The 18409-nt window shown below is 46.2% G+C and overlaps 1 protein-coding gene across 1 annotated transcript; it reads right to left on the minus strand.

Annotated features, from left to right (window-relative positions):
• Nucleotides 1–565: 565 nt before the first annotated feature.
• On the minus strand, nucleotides 566–2268 carry LOC133923689 (peroxidase 2-like). The gene is made up of 3 exons (XM_062368976.1): nucleotides 1997–2268; nucleotides 1377–1568; nucleotides 566–1298 (listed from the first exon to the last, which is right to left on the minus strand). Exons 1-3 carry the CDS (start codon nucleotides 2204–2206, stop codon nucleotides 741–743), a joined length of 960 nt encoding a protein of 319 aa, XP_062224960.1. The 5' UTR covers nucleotides 2207–2268; the 3' UTR covers nucleotides 566–740.
• Nucleotides 2269–18409: the final 16141 nt, after the last annotated feature.

Consider the following 18409-nt stretch of genomic DNA (forward strand, 5'->3'; position numbering starts at 1 on the left):
CCCACGACCCCGCTGCCGAACCCGACGACGGCGCTCCACAACCGTCCAGCCGTCCTCAACCACCGGTGAAGGCGCGACCAGCGCGGACAGGCGCCGGGGACAACCACGGTCAGGGACCGTGCACTCACTACCCCGACGGGCTTTGCGAGGGGGGCTTCGCGTATCCTTGAAGGAGTCAAGGGGTGGGAGGGCCGGGCGAGCCGGCGAGGAGGGCTGGGGAACCAGGGCAGCACACCCGGCGCGCACCACCACCGGCTCCCCAGCGACACCAACCACCAGCGAGGGGGGGCTTCCGGCCGAGGACGCGGAAGCCGGGGAATCGTGCAGCCATCGCTGCACCTTGGACCTGCCTGCGATAGCGGAGCCGGGGAAGAAGGGAGTGGCTAGCGGGGACAGCGGAGAGGAGGGAGCATTGATGGTGGACGCCGGGCTCGGGTGAAGCACCGGCGAGGGGCTGGGCGGGCGAGGGGAAGAGCCCATCCTCTTACACTGTCTCCCTACCGAAGATGTCATTCGTCTTGATCTGATCAAATTTAGCAAACAAACAAGGCATCCATGATCCAAGACCGGTCTTATTCCTTCATGTTATTTCTGGAGAGTAGTGCTACAACCGTTCGAAGCAGACTACATCGTCATAGAAGGAGCATTTCTGCAGACCACAAACACACTACACGCACTGATGACTGATCATGGCACTAACAAGTCCGACACTGCAGAGACTGATATATTCCCTGTTAACTTCAGTTCGCCTTCCGACAGTTCGCTCTGACCTGGCCACTGGAGCCAGTGACCACGCCGATGCCGCCCATCTTCACCATGGCGTCGCGGAAGTCGTCGAAGAACCCGGCCATGTCCGACGCGTACGCGGTGGTCTGCGCGTCCGCGGACCCGCCGCTGAACAGCTGCTGGTCCGAGTGCAGAAGGCCCTTGTTCCGCAGCAGATTCTTGTAGTAGAAGTTGTCGAAGACGTAGGACGTGGACGGGTCCAGCGGCGAGGTGTTGTCGTCGCCCGTGCCGGCCGGCCTCGGGCAACGCGGCTTCAGCGAAGACGCGAGCGACGCGTCCAGGGTGGTCTCGTTGTAGAGACGGCTGCGGAAGTTGACGCAACGAGCCTGCCCGATCGTGTGCGCGCCGGAGAGCGCGATCATGTCGTCTGCGCTGAGGCCCTTCTTGGAGAAGGCCTTGATCAGGTCGCCGAGGTCGGAGGTCGGTGCCGGGAGGTCATTGTTCGCGTCGTCCAGGCTCGCCGTCGTCGCGTCCCGCCGGCCTAGCTCCACGTCCCACGTAGGCCCGCCAAGCTGCAGACGCAGCAGTTAGCCTGACCATGGAAAGAAGTAACTAGTCTTGGTATGGATAATTGTCCATGTGATACTTACGGCGACGACGGAATCGCGGGCAGCGACGGCGAGGATGTCGGCGCAGGAGACCGTCTGGTTGCAGGCGTCCTCGAGCTGCGCCTTGATGCCGTCAACCACTTCGAACCCGCGAAGGGAGTTCTTGTTCGGCTGCGCGGTCTTCTCGCCGGTGAAGCCTGGGGCGTCGTCGAGCAGCACTGACCCGTCACAACCCTGTAAAGTTTGCTGTCAATGGTTAGTCTTCGAAAAGATACTTCTTAATTGTTCGGAGACTAACCCATCTGCTAGAAACGACAAAGACTTGGTTTGAAAATTGAAGCACGCTGCAGAGTGCGCGCCACTTTTTAACTGACTTGTCGAGCACCCGACGTAGCAAGGTAACAGTACTGAACCTGCATACCCTGCTCTGCTACGCAAAACCCATATTCAGAGTACAGACCGTAGAACATCTAATTCTTCAGCAGTGACCATTGAGCAACTATTCAGATATGAACTTAACTTGGTAATTTAAATTGCAAATCGTTTTCCTATAGAAGGCAAGCTAGATAATAGCCACCGTGGCATTCTGGAGTTTGGAAATATAGATTGAAAGGCTAAACTGGAATGAAAGGAGACTTATGAAGGTGTCTTATGGCACTTGCATTGACAAAGCAGTCGTGGAAATGGAGGCGGAGCAGGGACGCCCCCATGCGGGACTCCTTGGAAACAGCAGCTCTCACGGCCGACTCGATGATGTCGAGCGCGTCGGGGCATGTTTCGTCGTAGAAATCAGTGGAGAGCTGCGCTGAAACAATAGCAGCAGAGAACAACAGGGCCGTGACATAGCAACTGAAGGTTTGCCTGGACGCCATAGCTGGTAGCTCGAGCTAGCTAAGCACAGAGAATTCTGTGACTTCAGTGGCCAGTGCTTATAGTAGTGCGCCTGCAAGGATAGCTCCTAGCTCCCCGGTATTTATAGGCATTGCGGTATAAGCATGCTACTGGTTCCTAGGCTGCAGGTACTCAGTCCTTTTGGATGTGAATTTTAGTGCATAATTTTAGAAAATTGTTGCGTGCATCCGTGTTGACATCTTGCTGATGCAGAGGCTAATTTTTACTCCATCAATTTACCATGCATTAATTTTTTATAACTTAATTTGTCAGAATGAAAATACAACCAAACCCCTAAACATGATTATATAAGCGTGTTAGTTTGTACACGTTGCAGATTACTTCTTTTCACCATATAATTGCGCTTTTCTCTGCTACATGTAATAGATAGCAGTATAACATTTCAGCACCATACAAAAGGCAAGAAGGATGCATATATTCGATTTTATTATTGCTGCCAAATTTTTGCTTGGTATATATCTTGGATGAGGATTAAGCGAGATCCAGCCAGTTGCATTTTTGTACTCCAGGTCGACATGATTTGAAAGGAACAGGCATACAGCCGAAATGTGGGACATGTTCGCAGAGCTAGTGGATCAGAGCTTAATGCGACTTTGCAACCAACCTTAAAAACCAATCAAGCAATAGTTAAGACCTAAATCCCAGTTAGTCTTAAGGTCAGGTGTGAATAGCGGCGCGGCTGGTCGTTGGTAGTATGACCAAGGTCAGCAAATTAGGCCCGCAGCATGTTTGCTTCAAGGCGAGTACACTGTTGAGCATAAACTCTAAGCAAAGAAAGGCGTGGGTGCTTTGCTCATACTTTTTGGAGCCCGTGCATGGTTGCGGATCTCCCAAACTAAGTGACCTTGTGCTGATTTTCCATTTCTTTGTCTTCACTTCTGCTATCTTAAATTATCTGAACTTTGGCGCTTGTTCTTTTGGAACTTCTGCTATCTTAAACTATCTGGACTCTGGAGCTTGTTCTTTTCAAGTATAAATGGTATTTCAAACTTGTTCTACTTCCACCGGAGTGCTAAATTAATACTCCTATATAACCACTAGCGACATGTTGAGACACATGAGTTTTGTAAGAAAGTCAGTTTCCGTAGATTTCGAGGAAAATTCTCGTGTTTCAGAAGGTGTCTTTCAAAAAAGTGCATTGATCTCTCTCTAGGTCAAAATTTTAAAGTTTTTACTCAAGAAATTATATATAAAATTAACATATCTATTTCTCTACTACTTTAAAAAATACGTAACATTTTACCCCCCCCCTCCCTCCCGATTCTCACCCACACGCTCTATAGTTGGGAACTGCACGTCTAGCGTCCGCTCCTTGTCCCGTTCCGCACCCTCCTCCCTTCCTCCGTCGCCGCCTCCTCTTCCTCCTCGTAGCTTCCTCACGAACGCTGCCACCTACACCTCCCCGCCTCCCTCTCACTCTCCTCCCCGCAACATCACCTCTCCCCCATCCCTCGTCATCACCTCCTCCCGCCTCTCCTCACCTCTCGAACCCCTAGCTCCAACCCCGATCCCGATCCCCTCAACACCCTTCGCCTCCGGCGCGAAGCTCATGCCGCTCGTCATATCCCTCGCGGTCTCCTTCCCAACCGCATCGTTCAATGCCTGCAACTCGCGCTCTTCTCCGTCGTCGTCGTGTGATATCTCTCCACGCTCGTTGCCGTCCCTACCGTGCGCCGCCTTCTCCCCAGCCCTTCGGATTATACCCCATCACCGATAAGTGATGTCAGGAATCCTTACAAGGAATAGAAATTTATTCACTGAGTTCAATCTGTAGTGTATCAGCTCTTTCACAAATTGTTCCTTGTTCGAGCTTTAATTCCGCTTCACAAGCCAAAATGCATTTCGATGTATCATCAGCAGCTGTCTTACTGTATTACCCAGTTTGTCGAAAAGGACTGCAAACTTGCAGATACAGTTATCAGAGGCCTATTGAAATATTGGCCCATCACAAACAGCTCCAAGGAGGTGAGGTTTTTGGGAGAGTTGGAAGAGATATTGGAAGCTACACAACCTGCAGGGTTCCAGAAATGCATGGTACCTCTTTTCCGCCAGATCGCACGATGCCTGAATAGCTCACACTTTCAGGTAATATTAGCCGCAGCATTGCCTTCATCATAAAAAGATTCAGGACGGTCTACTCTCTCCAATGATTGAACATGGTCTACTCTCCAATGACTGCAAATCAAGTGGTTGCTTCTCTCAGCGACTCATAGCAAAACAGGTAGAGGTGCTGGCTCACATATCAACTCAACATATGCAGTTGTTTATGGGTGTTATTTATTAACATGCAGTACTTAGTTCAACAATATACCATCTCTAAGTATTTCTTAGATTTCGGCAACAATACCGACCATCAACATCTACTAGGAACAACTAAGGATTACACAAAGGTTACCCTTGACACGAGGAGCACCAATCGATGACGCATCCGACGAAAATCCCTCTTCTTCTTCTTTTTTTCCTTTTCTCCTTTCTTTCTTTTCTTTCCTTTTTCTTCTTTCTCTGTTCTTCCACCAGTTGCTTGCTTCTTCCTTTTCTCATGTCTCTTCTCTGCACCGTGGCAACAACGAGCAGCAGCACCCAGCCCCAGTAGCTCCGATGACTTTGGAGACCGGTGGCTAGCGGCGGAACCCGGCAGCGCGGCCGGACGGCCGAACTGTGACATGGTGCGGGCACGAGGGGCGACGGCTGACGGGAGGGCGACGGCATGGCCGCGCAACGGCCGCATACAGCAGGAACGGCGGCGCTCTATGTGCATATTTTGTTTGTGCAGGGGAAGCGGCAGTTTTAGGGGAAATTATGCCGAAATTTCTAATAATTTTTGAATTTGTTAGGTTTTTAGTTGGTAGTTGGTAGCAATCTAGGTTTGTAGAAATTCAGGGTGTTATATTAAAATCACCGTAAGTACATGAAAATATGGTTGATGTCATCTTATATAATTTTTATTTTCGTTATAACGAACGGACACTTAACTAGTCATATGAAATATGTGTTTAATTAAATGTTGTATTAGGCGGCTGAAAAGTCCTGATGTAGAACTATCCTGGCACTGATCACGGCGCCGTCTGTCATGGCACACACATGCATGGCCTTGCCAAACATTTGGCCCTCTAGGATACTGCGACTCCGAGAAACAACACAAGGCTAGCTCCACTGCTGAAATTGCAGTCGACCTGCGCGCCAGTGGCGCACGATCACGACATGCTCCGGTGTTATGATAGTTTATATACGGCAGTGGCGAGTGATTGATTCTGACGAGAGGTAGGCTTTCTACGTGCAAGTTGCGAAAAAAGAGCAGGGAATGGTCAAATCGCTTGGAAGTTAGTCTGACTCTTTGCCTGCATCCCTTCAATTCTCGTTCGTAGTTCAGCCTACTTTTGCATGCACTGTCTTAGAAGTCTCTGTTCAGCACTTTAGCTACTGGTGGTAAAACTCCGGATAAGAATCGTATCTGTGTAGAGAAGCTTAATAACATAAGCTGCCGTGACGCGCTATGTAGCTGCGAGTGATTGAGCGGCCACATGTCAAATGGATTACCAAAGGGCGGTAAAAGCAACCACTTGTTGCAGTTGCAATCAGGTCCAAGCTGAAATTTGCCTAAGCAGAACACATTTCATTGTGCACTAGCGATTCTGATAACGCATACACCGAAGGTAAACGAGAGTCGCCACTGTTATCAAGATGACATTTGCTATTAATCTTTCTTATCTAGTGGCTAGTAGTATTTACTATTACCTCTTAATAAATGCATCACTGAGTAATTGGGTTGGTGTGCTCTGCTCTGCAGTGGCCAACGATGCATTTTCTACGCACCTTTTGACATCTGGCGACGAGACTAGAGGCCACTCCACTACTCGAGCTCACGCACCGGCCGGCCAAATGTATCGTGCCATCGTGGACGTAAATGGGGTGGTCATCAGTGCGGCACACCAAGTTCTAGAAAAGATGTTCCATGGCTGCGTCTTTCACTGTGCGAGCATGCATGCATCACTTGCTCGCCCTCTCCCTATCAGACCATCTAAAATTCACCTTTTATAATACTGTTACAATATTCACTAACATTATTACACCATATTTTATTTGTTATCTCCAGCATCTATCATATTTACTACCTTTTATTACTCTCCTCATCCATCCGAACTCACAGTCATCCGCTCGCCATAGTGATGCTGCTCCTTCGGACGATCGGCAAATTTGACGTTCCCGTGTGCTACAATGATGGATGCCCACATCACTGTAGCGCAGAAAATGAGCTCTGCTGGAGGCCGATACGGCTAGCAGAGGCGGCATACACATTGATGCGACTTGATGAGGACATCAACCCCGACACCGGAATGGCTACTCCAACTGAACCAGCACAGGCGCCACCAGGACCACTCACTCGAGCTCGTGCACGTGAATTAAACTTCGTGATGATTTTGAAGAATGAAGGACCAGAAGTTTCCTAAGTGCATGCGCCATCTATGCTCATGATGAACCTACCCAGAATAATGTCTAGGTGCTGGCCACCTATGTGTTTTTAGTTTTGTCAAGAAATAACCAGGAATGTGCTGCGCCACCTAAATCAGGAAAGGGGATCAAGGAGATGGCGTGTAGCTGTTTGGGCGCCTATTCCCTGCCTTGTGGGCACGCTGGGCGCCTACCTTCCTCACGCCTCCTCCCCCTATTTAGCCAGGGGCTGCGCCCCCTCTTTTGCTTGGGTTTTCTTTGATAAGTTTAGCCATTGTGCAAACGTCCTGTGCTGCAGTTGTGCTCAGCGGCCACCTGTGGACAGCCATTGTGAACCCCAATTCGTGAGCGATTGATATTCAGTTTTGCCTTCATCTTGTTCTTGCTTGTTCTTCGATTGCTTGCAGGAATAGAACCTCGTGTTCAGGTTGATCTTGCCACCAGCAAGGTCAATAACCATTTGGAGTTGGTTCAGCGATTGCTAAGGCGCCACGACCTGTTCGTTCGTAGTCGGATCGCGAGAGTCACCTCCTCCACAAAATCGAAGTTATCCCTCTCACCGAAAGATCGGGCACTCCAGCTCCATCAAGTGGTATCAGATTACAGGTTGATCGGTGAGTTTTATCGAGTTTTATCCCTTTAGTTTGAGAGTTGTTCATCGTCCTATCGTCCACCAGAAAAGCTACAAAAAAAAAAATTCAGGTTAGAACCTTGTCCCCGAACCATTTGGCCTTGCACTTTCATTCAGTAATCTTGTGTTGTTGAATTTGCGTGCATTTGCGTCACTTGTTGCTGGTCGCTCCGTGTCTCCACTGTTCACCGCCGTTCTTCTTTCGTTCATCCATACCACGTTCTTCCCTCCCCCTGTTCCGCCCAGATCAGAACCATCCCACCAAATCTGGTGCGTTTCCCCCCCCCCCTCCTTGTTTTGGAAGTTAATTGCTGCTGTTGGTTTCCTGCCATTTGTGCTTGGTTCGTTTTGGAAAGCATATCTTGTGCGCCCCCCTGCTGGTTTCGTTTTGGCAAGTTTTGATCATTTCTGCTTGGAAATTTTGGGGCGCCTGATCTGGTTATCAAAAAAAAAAAAAAGGACAGAAGAAAAGGCACGGTGCAGAATCAAAAAAAAAGGGAAAGTGTAAGAAGTGCAATCGATTTGGTGCGCCCCATATCTTCATCCAGCATCTTTGTTTTTGGCAAGCAGAACCTCCATATTTGGTGCGCCCCAGCTTTCTAATTCAGGCTCTTCGATTTTGGAAGGCAGCAACATCCTAGCTTGTGCGCCCCCTTCCTAGTTCAGGGATTTGGTGCGCCCTCTCCACCTTTGCGCGCCTCCTTTGCCTCTATTCTGTTCGGTTTTTCACTTGGTTCCAGCAGCATTTGCTACGTGTTTGCACTCTTATTCAACTTTGCATTTGCTGATTGATTGTGCTAATCCTTGCTCCCACGTAAAACTTTCCTATAGCTCCACAAATCCCTACAGCGTGCAGGTTGTGTCCTCTGGCAATCGCTCTATCCAAGCTTCATCGGTTGCACCGCTGGTTGCAGGTCACCCCTGCTGGCTTGGTAAGAACGGGTAAGAACTTGATAACGGTTTTAGTTTGAGCGCCCTGTTCAGCAACCCATTCCACTAGCTGTAGGACATACTATTTTGTTCCTTGTTCTCTTGTTCTTTGCACTAACAATGGCAGGATCCTCGGGGGATCAAGCTGATGCGATCGCCATGCCACAGTCCCCTCGTACCAAGCGCATCATACAGCATTTTGAGCGACAAATGCGCCTCCAAGTTGATGGCCTCGCTGAAGACATTCACGTCACCAACGAGCGCCTTGGTCAGCTTGAAACAGCACAAATTGAAGCCGGTTCGGCGCTCCAGGAATTAAAAACCGCCCAAGCCACCACCAACACCAGCCTCGACACCATCATGACACGGCTTGAGGAGTTGTCCCAGCAGCTTGGTGAGGTACAAGGCGACACTGATTATGGTGGCGACACCGAGCATGACGCTCAGGACCGTCGTCGTCGGCGAGGACCTCGTCGTGTGGTACGTAACCAGGATGATTCTTTCTCTAAAATTAAACTCACTATACCTGAATTCAATGGTAAATATGATCCTGATGCTTATCTTGAGTGGGAACTTGCTGTTGATCAAAAATTTGCATGTCATGCTTTTCCTGCACAACATCAAGTTAGAGCTGCTACTAGTGAGTTTACCCATTTTGCTTCTATTTGGTGGCGCGAACATGGCAGCAAACATCCCACTGAAATTCCTACCACTTGGGATGCTTTAAAAGTTCTCATGCGCCACAGATTTGTTCCCTCATATTATGCTCGCGATATGCTTAATAAACTACAGCGTTTAAGGCAAGGTACAAACTCTGTTGAAGAGTACTATCAGGAGCTGCAAACTGGTATGCTTCGTTGTGGTTTAGTTGAGAACAATGATGCTGCTATGGCACGTTTTTTGGGTGGTTTAAACCGTGAAATTCAGGATGTGCTTGATTATAAGGAGTACAATAATATTACTCGTTTGTTCCATCTTGCTTGCAAAGCTGAACGTGAAGTGCAGGGACGACACGCGAGGACACATGCTAACTCTTTTGCAGGTCGCACCACGTCGTTCCACTCAGCCCCTAAGCCTGTGGCCGTGTCACACCCAGCAGCGCCATCTCCACCTAGCGGCACTCCGAGTGACAAGGCAGCAGCAAAAACTCCAGCGCCACATCAAGCAACAAAGGGCGCCTCTTCCTCTGGACGCACCAAGGACATTCAATGCCATCGCTGCAAAGGTTTTGGTCACGTGATACGGGACTGCCCCAACAAGCGCACGCTGATTATACGTGACAATGGTGAGTATTCTTCAGCTAGTGATTCCGAAGAAACCATATATGCTATGCTTGCCACTGACGTTGCAGGAACCGAAGAAGAACATGTGGCTGCCACTGACGCCGACAAGTATGAGAGTCTTGTTGTGCAGCGCGTTCTCAGCACGCAGGTTGCACAACCAGAGCAGAACCAGCGCCACACCTTGTTCCACACCAAAGGCGTTGTGCAAGAATGATCTGTTCGCATCATTATTGACGGCGGCAGCTGCAACAACTTGGCAAGCACGGATCTGGTGGAGAAGTTGTTTCTCTCAACGCGCCCACACCCACACCCCTACCATATTCAATGGCTAAACCAGGGCGGCAAACTCAAGGTAACACGCTCGGTACGTGTTCATTTCTCTATGGGGTCCTATCATGATTATGCCGATTGCGATGTTGTTCCCATGGAAGCCTGTTCGTTGCTGCTCGGTAGGCCTTGGCAATATGATACGGATAGCTTACATCATGGTCGCACAAACCATTACTCTTTGATGTTTAAGGGCAAGAAAATAATTCTTCATCCAATGACCCCTGAACAGATTGTAAAAGATGACATCGCTAGAGCTAAACAACACCAGCAGCAACCGCACATACAAAACGAGATTAAACTGAAAGCTCCTGTTTTGCTAGCCACTAAATCTGATTTCGATGAAGTACGTGATGATAATCTGCCATGCTATGCGCTTGTATGCTCTCATGTGCTGTTTTCACTAGATGATGCGCCATCTTTGGACATACCCCCTGCTGTTACTAAGCTTTTGCAGGACTATGCCGATGTGTTTCCGAAGGAGTTACCACCAGGTCTTCCTCCCATTCGCGGCATTGAGCACCAGATCGACCTCATCCCAGGCGCCCAGCTTCCCAACCGCGCCCCGTACCGTACCAATCCCGCTGAAACAAAGGAGATTCAGCGCCAAGTCCAAGCGTTACTTGATAAGGGCTACATTCGTGAGTCTCTTAGCCCTTGCTTTGTTCCTGTTTTACTTGTTCCAAAGAAGGATGGTACCTGGCGCATGTGCGTAGATTGTCGCGCGATTAACAATATCACGATTTGTTATCGCTATCCTATACCTCGCCTTGATGATATGCTTGATGAGCTTAGCGGTGCTGTTATATTCTCCAAGGTCGATTTGCGTAGCGGGTACCACCAGATTAGAATGAAACTTGGGGATGAATGGAAAACGGCATTTAAAACAAAATTTGGCTTATATGAATGGTTAGTTATGCCGTTTGGATTGACTAATGCTCCCAGCACATTTATGCGCTTAATGAATGAAGTTTTGAGGCCGTTCATAGGACTGTTTGTGGTTGTTTATTTCGATGATATTCTGATTTACAGCAAGTCTATGGAAGAGCATTTGGAACATTTGCGTGCTGTTTTTGATGCTTTGCGCGCTGCCCGTTTATTTGGTAACTTGGAAAAGTGCAACTTCTGCACACAACGTGTGTCGTTTCTTGGCTATGTTGTTACTCCACAGGGCATTGAGGTGGACAGCAGCAAGATTGACGCCATCCAGAGCTGGCCCACGCCGACGACAGTTACGCAGATTCGGAGTTTTCTTGGGCTTGCAGGATTCTACCGACGGTTTGTGCGTGATTTCAGCTCCATTGCCGCCCCGTTGCATGAGCTCACCAAAAAGGGCATTCCTTTCTCCTGGGGTACGGCACAAGAAGAGGCATTCACCATCCTAAAAGATAAGTTGACACATGCCCCCTTACTACAGCTTCCTGATTTCAATAAGATGTTTGAACTTGAATGCGATGCTAGTGGTATTGGGTTGGGCGGTGTTTTGCTTCAAGAGGGAAAACCAGTGGCTTACTTTAGCGAAAAATTAAGCGGTGCTAGTCTGAATTATTCAACTTATGACAAAGAACTTTTCGCTTTGGTTCGCACTCTACAAACTTGGCAGCATTATTTATGGCCTCGCGAGTTTATTATTCATTCTGATCATGAGGCTTTAAAACATATTCGTAGCCAAACCAATCTGAACCGTCGGCATGCTAAGTGGGTAGAATTCATAGAGTCTTTTCCTTACATCATCAAACACAAGAACGGGAAAGACAACATTATTGCTGATGCTTTGTCGCGTAGATACACCATGCTGTCCCAGTTAGACTTTAAAATTTTTGGCTTACAAACTGTGAAAGAACAATACGTCGATGATCCTGATTTTAAGGCCATCATGATGCATTGCAAGGATGGTAAACCATGGGGTAAATTCCATGTAAACGATGGGTTCTTGTTCCGCGCTAACAAGCTATGTATTCCAGCAAGCTCGGTTCGTCTTTTGCTGTTGCAGGAAGCGCATGGTGGCGGCCTCATGGGACACTTTGGCGTTTACAAGACACAGGAGATTCTGGCCGCACACTTCTTTTGGCCCCAGATGCGCCGCGACGTGGAGCGCTTTGTTGCACGCTGCACCACGTGCCAGAAAGCTAAGTCACACCTGAACAACCACGGTTTGTATATGCCGTTACCTGTCCCTACTTCTCCTTGGCTCGATATTTCTATGGATTTTGTTTTGGGCTTACCTCGAACTAAGAAGGGGAGGGATAGTATCTTTGTGGTTGTTGATCGATTCTCTAAAATGGCTCACTTCATACCATGTCATAAAACTGATGATGCTAGCAGCGTTGCTGAATTGTTCTTTCGTGAGATTATTCGTTTACATGGTGTTCCAAATACAATAGTCTCAGATCGCGATGCTAAGTTCCTAAGTCATTTTTGGAGATCTCTTTGGAATAAACTAGGAACTAAATTGCTTTTCAGCACCACTTGTCACCCACAAACAGATGGGCAAACTGAGGTTGTGAACAGAACCTTATGTACCATGCTTAGGGCTGTGTTAGACAAGAATCTGAAACTTTGGGAGGATTGCTTGCCCCATGTCGAGTTTGCTTACAATCGTGCTACACATTCCTCCACGAAAATGTGCCCTTTTCAGGTTGTCTATGGTTACATTCCACGGGCGCCAATTGACTTGCTGTCCTTTGATCCTTTGGACGCCCAACATGTAGATGCTGTTGCACGTGTTAAACAAATGTTGGACATCCATGAGCAAACGCAGCAGAACATTGCACACACTAATGCTAAAAATCAGGCTGTTGGTAGTAAAGGACGTAAACTTGTTACTTTTGAACCTGGTGACTTGGTTTGGTTGCATTTGCGCAAGGATCGCTTTCCTACTTTGCGCAGGTCTAAGCTGATGCCACGTGCTGCTGGTCCCTTCAAGGTGTTAAAGAAAATTAATGATAATGCTTATATACTTGACCTGCCTGCAGAATATGGTGTTTCCTCTAGTTTTAATGTTGCAGATTTGAAACCATATGCGGGCGAGGATGAGGAGCTGCCGTCGAGGACGACTTCGATTCAAGAAGGGGAGGATGATGAGGACATCAACCCCGACACGGGAATGGCTACTCCAACTGAACCAGCACAGGCGCCACCAGGACCACTCACTCGAGCTCGTGCACGTGAATTAAACTTCGTGATGATTTTGAAGAATGAAGGACCAGAAGTTTCCTAAGTGCATGCGCCATCTATGCTCATGATGAACCTGCCCAGAATAATGTCTAGGTGCTGGCCACCTATGTGTTTTTAGTTTTGTCAAGAAATAACCAGGAAGGTGCTGCGCCACCTAAATCAGGAAAGGGGATTAAGGAGATGGCGTGTGGCTGTTTGGGCGCCTATTCCCTGCCTTGTGGGCAGGCTGGGCGCCTACCTTCCTCACGCCTCCTCCCCCTATTTAGCCAGGGGCTGCGCCCCCTCTTTTGCTTGGGTTTTCTTTGATAAGTTTAGCCATTGTGCAAACGTCCTGTGCTGCAGTTGTGCTCAGCGGCCACCTGTGGACAGCCATTGTGAACCCCAATTCGTGAGCGATTGATATTCAGTTTTGCCTTCATCTTGTTCTTGCTTGTTCTTCGATTGCTTGCAGGAATAGAACCTCGTGTTCAGGTTGATCTTGCCACCAGCAAGGTCAATAACCATTTGGAGTTGGTTCAGCGATTGCTAAGGCGCCACGACCTGTTCGTTCGTAGTCGGATCGCGAGAGTCACCTCCTCCACAAAATCGAAGTTATCCCTCTCACCGAAAGATCGGGCACTCCAGCTCCATCACGACTGGCGCTTGCCGTCTCTGCTAGAGCTGGCCTTAGCACAAGCCCAGCGAACACCACGCTAATTCCAAGCTCCAACTCTCAGACAAGCAAAGTTGGCCTCAACCCGAAACTTGCCAAACCAGAGTTTCCACAATAAGTATGGGATCGAGAGTGACGACTAGAGAGAGACGAATAGGCGCCTAGAGAGAGGTGAATAGACACCTTAAGAAACTGATGGTCTATTCCTTGTTTTACCCAATACACCTAAAAAATTCAAGCAAATAGAGAGAGACAACGAAAATGACCGATTACTTGTGACTCTATGGATAAGATATGAACACATGGTTCCAATTAAGACCATTCCATAACTCTAGTCACAAAAAAGCCTGCAACTTTAAAAGAAACTCAAAAGATGGTCACTGGTAAAAAAAAAACCCCTCTAAATTGATGACTTAGAAGCAAGAGAATGTTAGACCTAAATTCGCACTATTGTATGTGTATTTTGTACCCCTAGCAACAAAGAGATTAATTTCACAAGGGTGGAAATACTGCAGCTCAAAAAGAAGAACAAAAATCACAATTGAAAAAGAAAAACTTGCAAGGAAAATAAAGGAACCAAAAGAAAGAGACTAGAAAGAGATGAACACACGCTCATGTTTGAAGTTTAACTCCATTAAACACATAAGTCAGCCTTACTTTAGCCAGATTACAAGATGTGTTCCTCTCACAAAAGTTCTAACCTATTACAAGGCTAAACCTATCATCTCATCTCCTCCAAAACCTATCACTAGGCTCTCAAATAGCTGGTTCAACGCTTTGCAGCCCTACCCCTATATTTATAGGCCTAGGAAGGTAGTTTAGCCCTTAAACTTCCTTGTTCCCAAAATATCCCTCGCTTACAATAGTTTTATACCTACCACCAGGGCATTTTGGTCTATTTTTTGCTCCTTCTATCGAACGGTTGTGACGCATTCATGACTTAGCTTCACCTCGACGCTAACTTCACGATGATGCCACGTGCATTCCATCCTCCCACGGTTTTAAGACCAAACCGCGAAACCACCTCATACGCTTCTCAAAGCATGACTCACAACTGGTTGCTTTGACCTCAAACAAGCATCCCGATGTCGACATGTGTATTCAGTCTTATGATCTTGACCGCCGGTAAATCTGTTCCGCTCCTGATCCCTTGGGCTACCTTATCACTTGCATCGGCATTCCCTCTTGACTTTGTCAATGCGTCGTATTCATCCTTCTTTTTAAGCTTTGCTTGACCTCCATGTGCACAGCTAAGATCGTCCTTGACTCCGCTCAACCTCCTCAATCAATTGGCACTAAGCACCCTGCTTTGGCCCGACCTTCCCGCTATCAGCCACCAAGTTGCATCCAACACCTGCACATTATTAGACAAGCAAACATGTATATTTAAATCCATATAACTTCATCAAAAGTTAGGCTAAATCAAATCCCAATTGAAAATGATAGTCGCAACAAAAATATGAACACCGGATGATCCGGTGCTTACACCAGTACAAACACCAGACCATCCGGTGTGTACATACTTCTCTGCTCTGGAACTCCTCTGGAAAAATGCTCCGGTGATCATCCTACTCCAACACCAGACCTTCCGATGTGTGTAACTCCACCATACACCATTTTGCACAGACTTGTTAAATAGTTTGGTGAACCCTCTGGTGTGTAGAATAGCTCTAGCCTCAAAAACCTGCATCTCTGTTAAATGCTTCGACAGTGCTCTTTGAGCCCCTCACCGGATAATCCGGTGACCACTCAAATTTCTCTCCAAAAATATTTTTCCGCAAGAATTAATCCGTATGGGGAACCGTCCAAATAGTATTTTAATTAATCATTAAGTCGATCATTTGTAGAAAAAATTTCAGCACAATAACCAAAATAAAAATTACATCCAAAAAGAAAAAAACTCGCAACAAAGCAAGAGAGGCAATAGAGAAAAACTAGAAGGAGATGAATACAAGCATCGGAGGAAACATAAACTTCATAACTTCCAAAGGATAGCCCTATTTTCAGCGGATTACAAAATGTTTTTCACACAAAACTCTCACCTAATATATAGGCTAAACTCGCATATTCTTCTCATCTAAAACTCTAACTCAAAGCTCCCAAATGGATGGCTTAAAGGGCGCAACCAGCACTCCACCTCTATTTATAGCCTAGGTTCCTTACACTTGAGTTTCTTACATTGTTTCTAAAATATCCATATCCTCCAATACACTCTTACCTACCACCGAGAGTATTTTTGTCTATCTTTTTTCTTATCCATCGGACACCTATGACGCCTTCATGACTTAATTTTGCCTTAATATAAGCTTCGCGATGATACCACGTACACTAAATTCTTCCACGGTTTTAAGATCAAACCGCGAAACTGTCTTGCACGCTTCTCAAAGCGTGACTCACAGCCACTTACTTACACCTTAAACAAGCATCATAATGTCGACCCGTTACTCCGTTTTGCGATCTTGACTGCCGGCAAGTCTCTCCCACTCCCGATCTCTTGGACCACCTTATCACTTGCACCAGCATCTCTTTCGCTTGATTTTGTCTACACGGTCTTCATCCGTCTTCTCATGATTTGCTTAATCTCCACGTGTACAGCCAGGATCAATTTTGATCGTTCGACACCAAACATCCCGCTTAGCCCCATCATCCCGTTATCAACTGTCAAGTTGCATCCATCACTTGCACATCATAGGATAAGTACAAACGTATCTCCAACTCTATTTTTTTCTATAACTTTAGCTAGTCATGATTATAATTGCAATATATAGATATGATCATGTAGTCCCACAAATCATCAAACTAAATCAACATCCTTATCAATTACTCATCACACATAAATCAAAATATATTTTAACTTGATTTCTCACATTTAGACTGCAAGTTACAAAATTCATCAACTAAAAACTGCCAGTAAACCGAGAGCAATAACAACGTATGATAAAAAAATACAAGGAGCAAAATGTTACCTTGCAAAGCGACAGTAGGACATGACTCATGAAGTCATGATGTTGTCCTCTGACTGTACAAGACCATTTCTGAAAATATCATAAATTCAAGATATATCCTGCTTCTTCGTCAATTTCCTTCAAAGTTGGACATATCCGACAATGGAAATGCCTAATACTAAATGGATAGATTAGGTACTTAATGGTATCGGTTTGTATTTGAGTACTATATCAATAGTAGTAAAACAAACTGACAGTGTCTCACACAACACACTTATCAAACTTAAGTAAGCAATCATATCCAAAATCAGAGGACATAAAACCAGAAAATTCAGAAAGTATTAAAACTTAAAAAACTAGAAGTTGTTTAAACTTGCATCAATATTGTCGTTCTAACTCAGCTCTGAATCACTATCATCTGCTAGGTTGCTAGCTCGTCACAGCTCTCACATTCCCTGAAAAATCAGAGCAAGATTTGCTCTCAGTGGTAGAAAAACCCAATGATTACCACTTCTTTCAAGCCATCTACAACAATTTTCGAAATTTTACAGATCACAAAACTGTAAAACTATAGATGCTATGTGTAAGTAGGAAGGTCCGGTAATGTAACTCGATAAGTGAATGAACTACTGACAAAAACAAATCAAAACACTAACAAAAGCCTACTTAGCTGATATACCAAAAGATCATCATCATCTCACGACATCACTGCCTATAACCTGAACTAAAATCCATTCATTAGCAACAATTTCGAAACCCAGAAGGCTCAGACTCAACATGCACATGATAACCAAGGGCCAAAAGAAACCAAGATCAGTTCCAAATCTGCACAATTGAATATAGCCTCATGATTCACGAACCAAATGTCCCACTGATTCAACCAAACCACATCCTAGTATCACAAAGGCACCAACAAATCAGCTAAAAATAAAAAGACAAACAACAGGGAAGACCAAGTAGGCACAGCACGGCGGCAATAGTAGCGAGGAAGGCAAATAAGCACTATCTGCAATGTATCTTAGGCACACGGATATACAAGAGAAATTGAATAAGCCATGGACACGAGCAAATCAGGGGGAGGGGAAGGGTGCACCTGATCGGCGAGGACAGGACTTCACTGGCCACAAATTCCTCACTGATGTGCAATGCCGCTAGGATCGTCGACCAAAACACAGAAAAAGAAAAAAAATGAAGTCAATGATATCAGCTTTTCTAGATAATGGAACCAAATCGAGCACCTAGAGCTAAATCGGACTCTTTCGCGCACGGGATCGAACTCTTCCAGCTCGAAACGAAACATGACCAAAGCCCACAAACAAAACAAAATGAGCCCACGATGAATGAAAGAACATGCAGGGGATGGAGCGCGGCAATCATGGGGTGGATCCAAGGGATCAAAATTCGACTGAAAACACGAAATTAATTTGACGACTACTGTTTAGAAGTTCCGTATTTGAAAAACTGATTATTGTATATTAGACTTCAACTTGGATATGGTTAGATACAATATAATTCATTAAAACAAAATTATTTATTTAAAGTTAAATGTGATTTTTCTTTATTCTATTTGAGGAATTTTTTATTGAAGAATAACGGAGATGGTAACCCCCGTCTAATGTGAGCCCTTAGTTCGAGTCTGGGTGGGTCTGTGCTATTTGAGGAATTACCATCAGTATTGGTTGTTCCATTAAAATTAGGGGAGTTTTTTAAAAAATAAAAAGGATATGAGTTGTATTACATCATTTTCTTACTGTTAAATAGCTGAAATA

This window comes from Phragmites australis, chromosome 7 (genome assembly GCF_958298935.1).
Source record: "Phragmites australis chromosome 7, lpPhrAust1.1, whole genome shotgun sequence".
In the NCBI taxonomy this organism is placed as follows: domain Eukaryota; kingdom Viridiplantae; phylum Streptophyta; class Magnoliopsida; order Poales; family Poaceae; genus Phragmites; species Phragmites australis.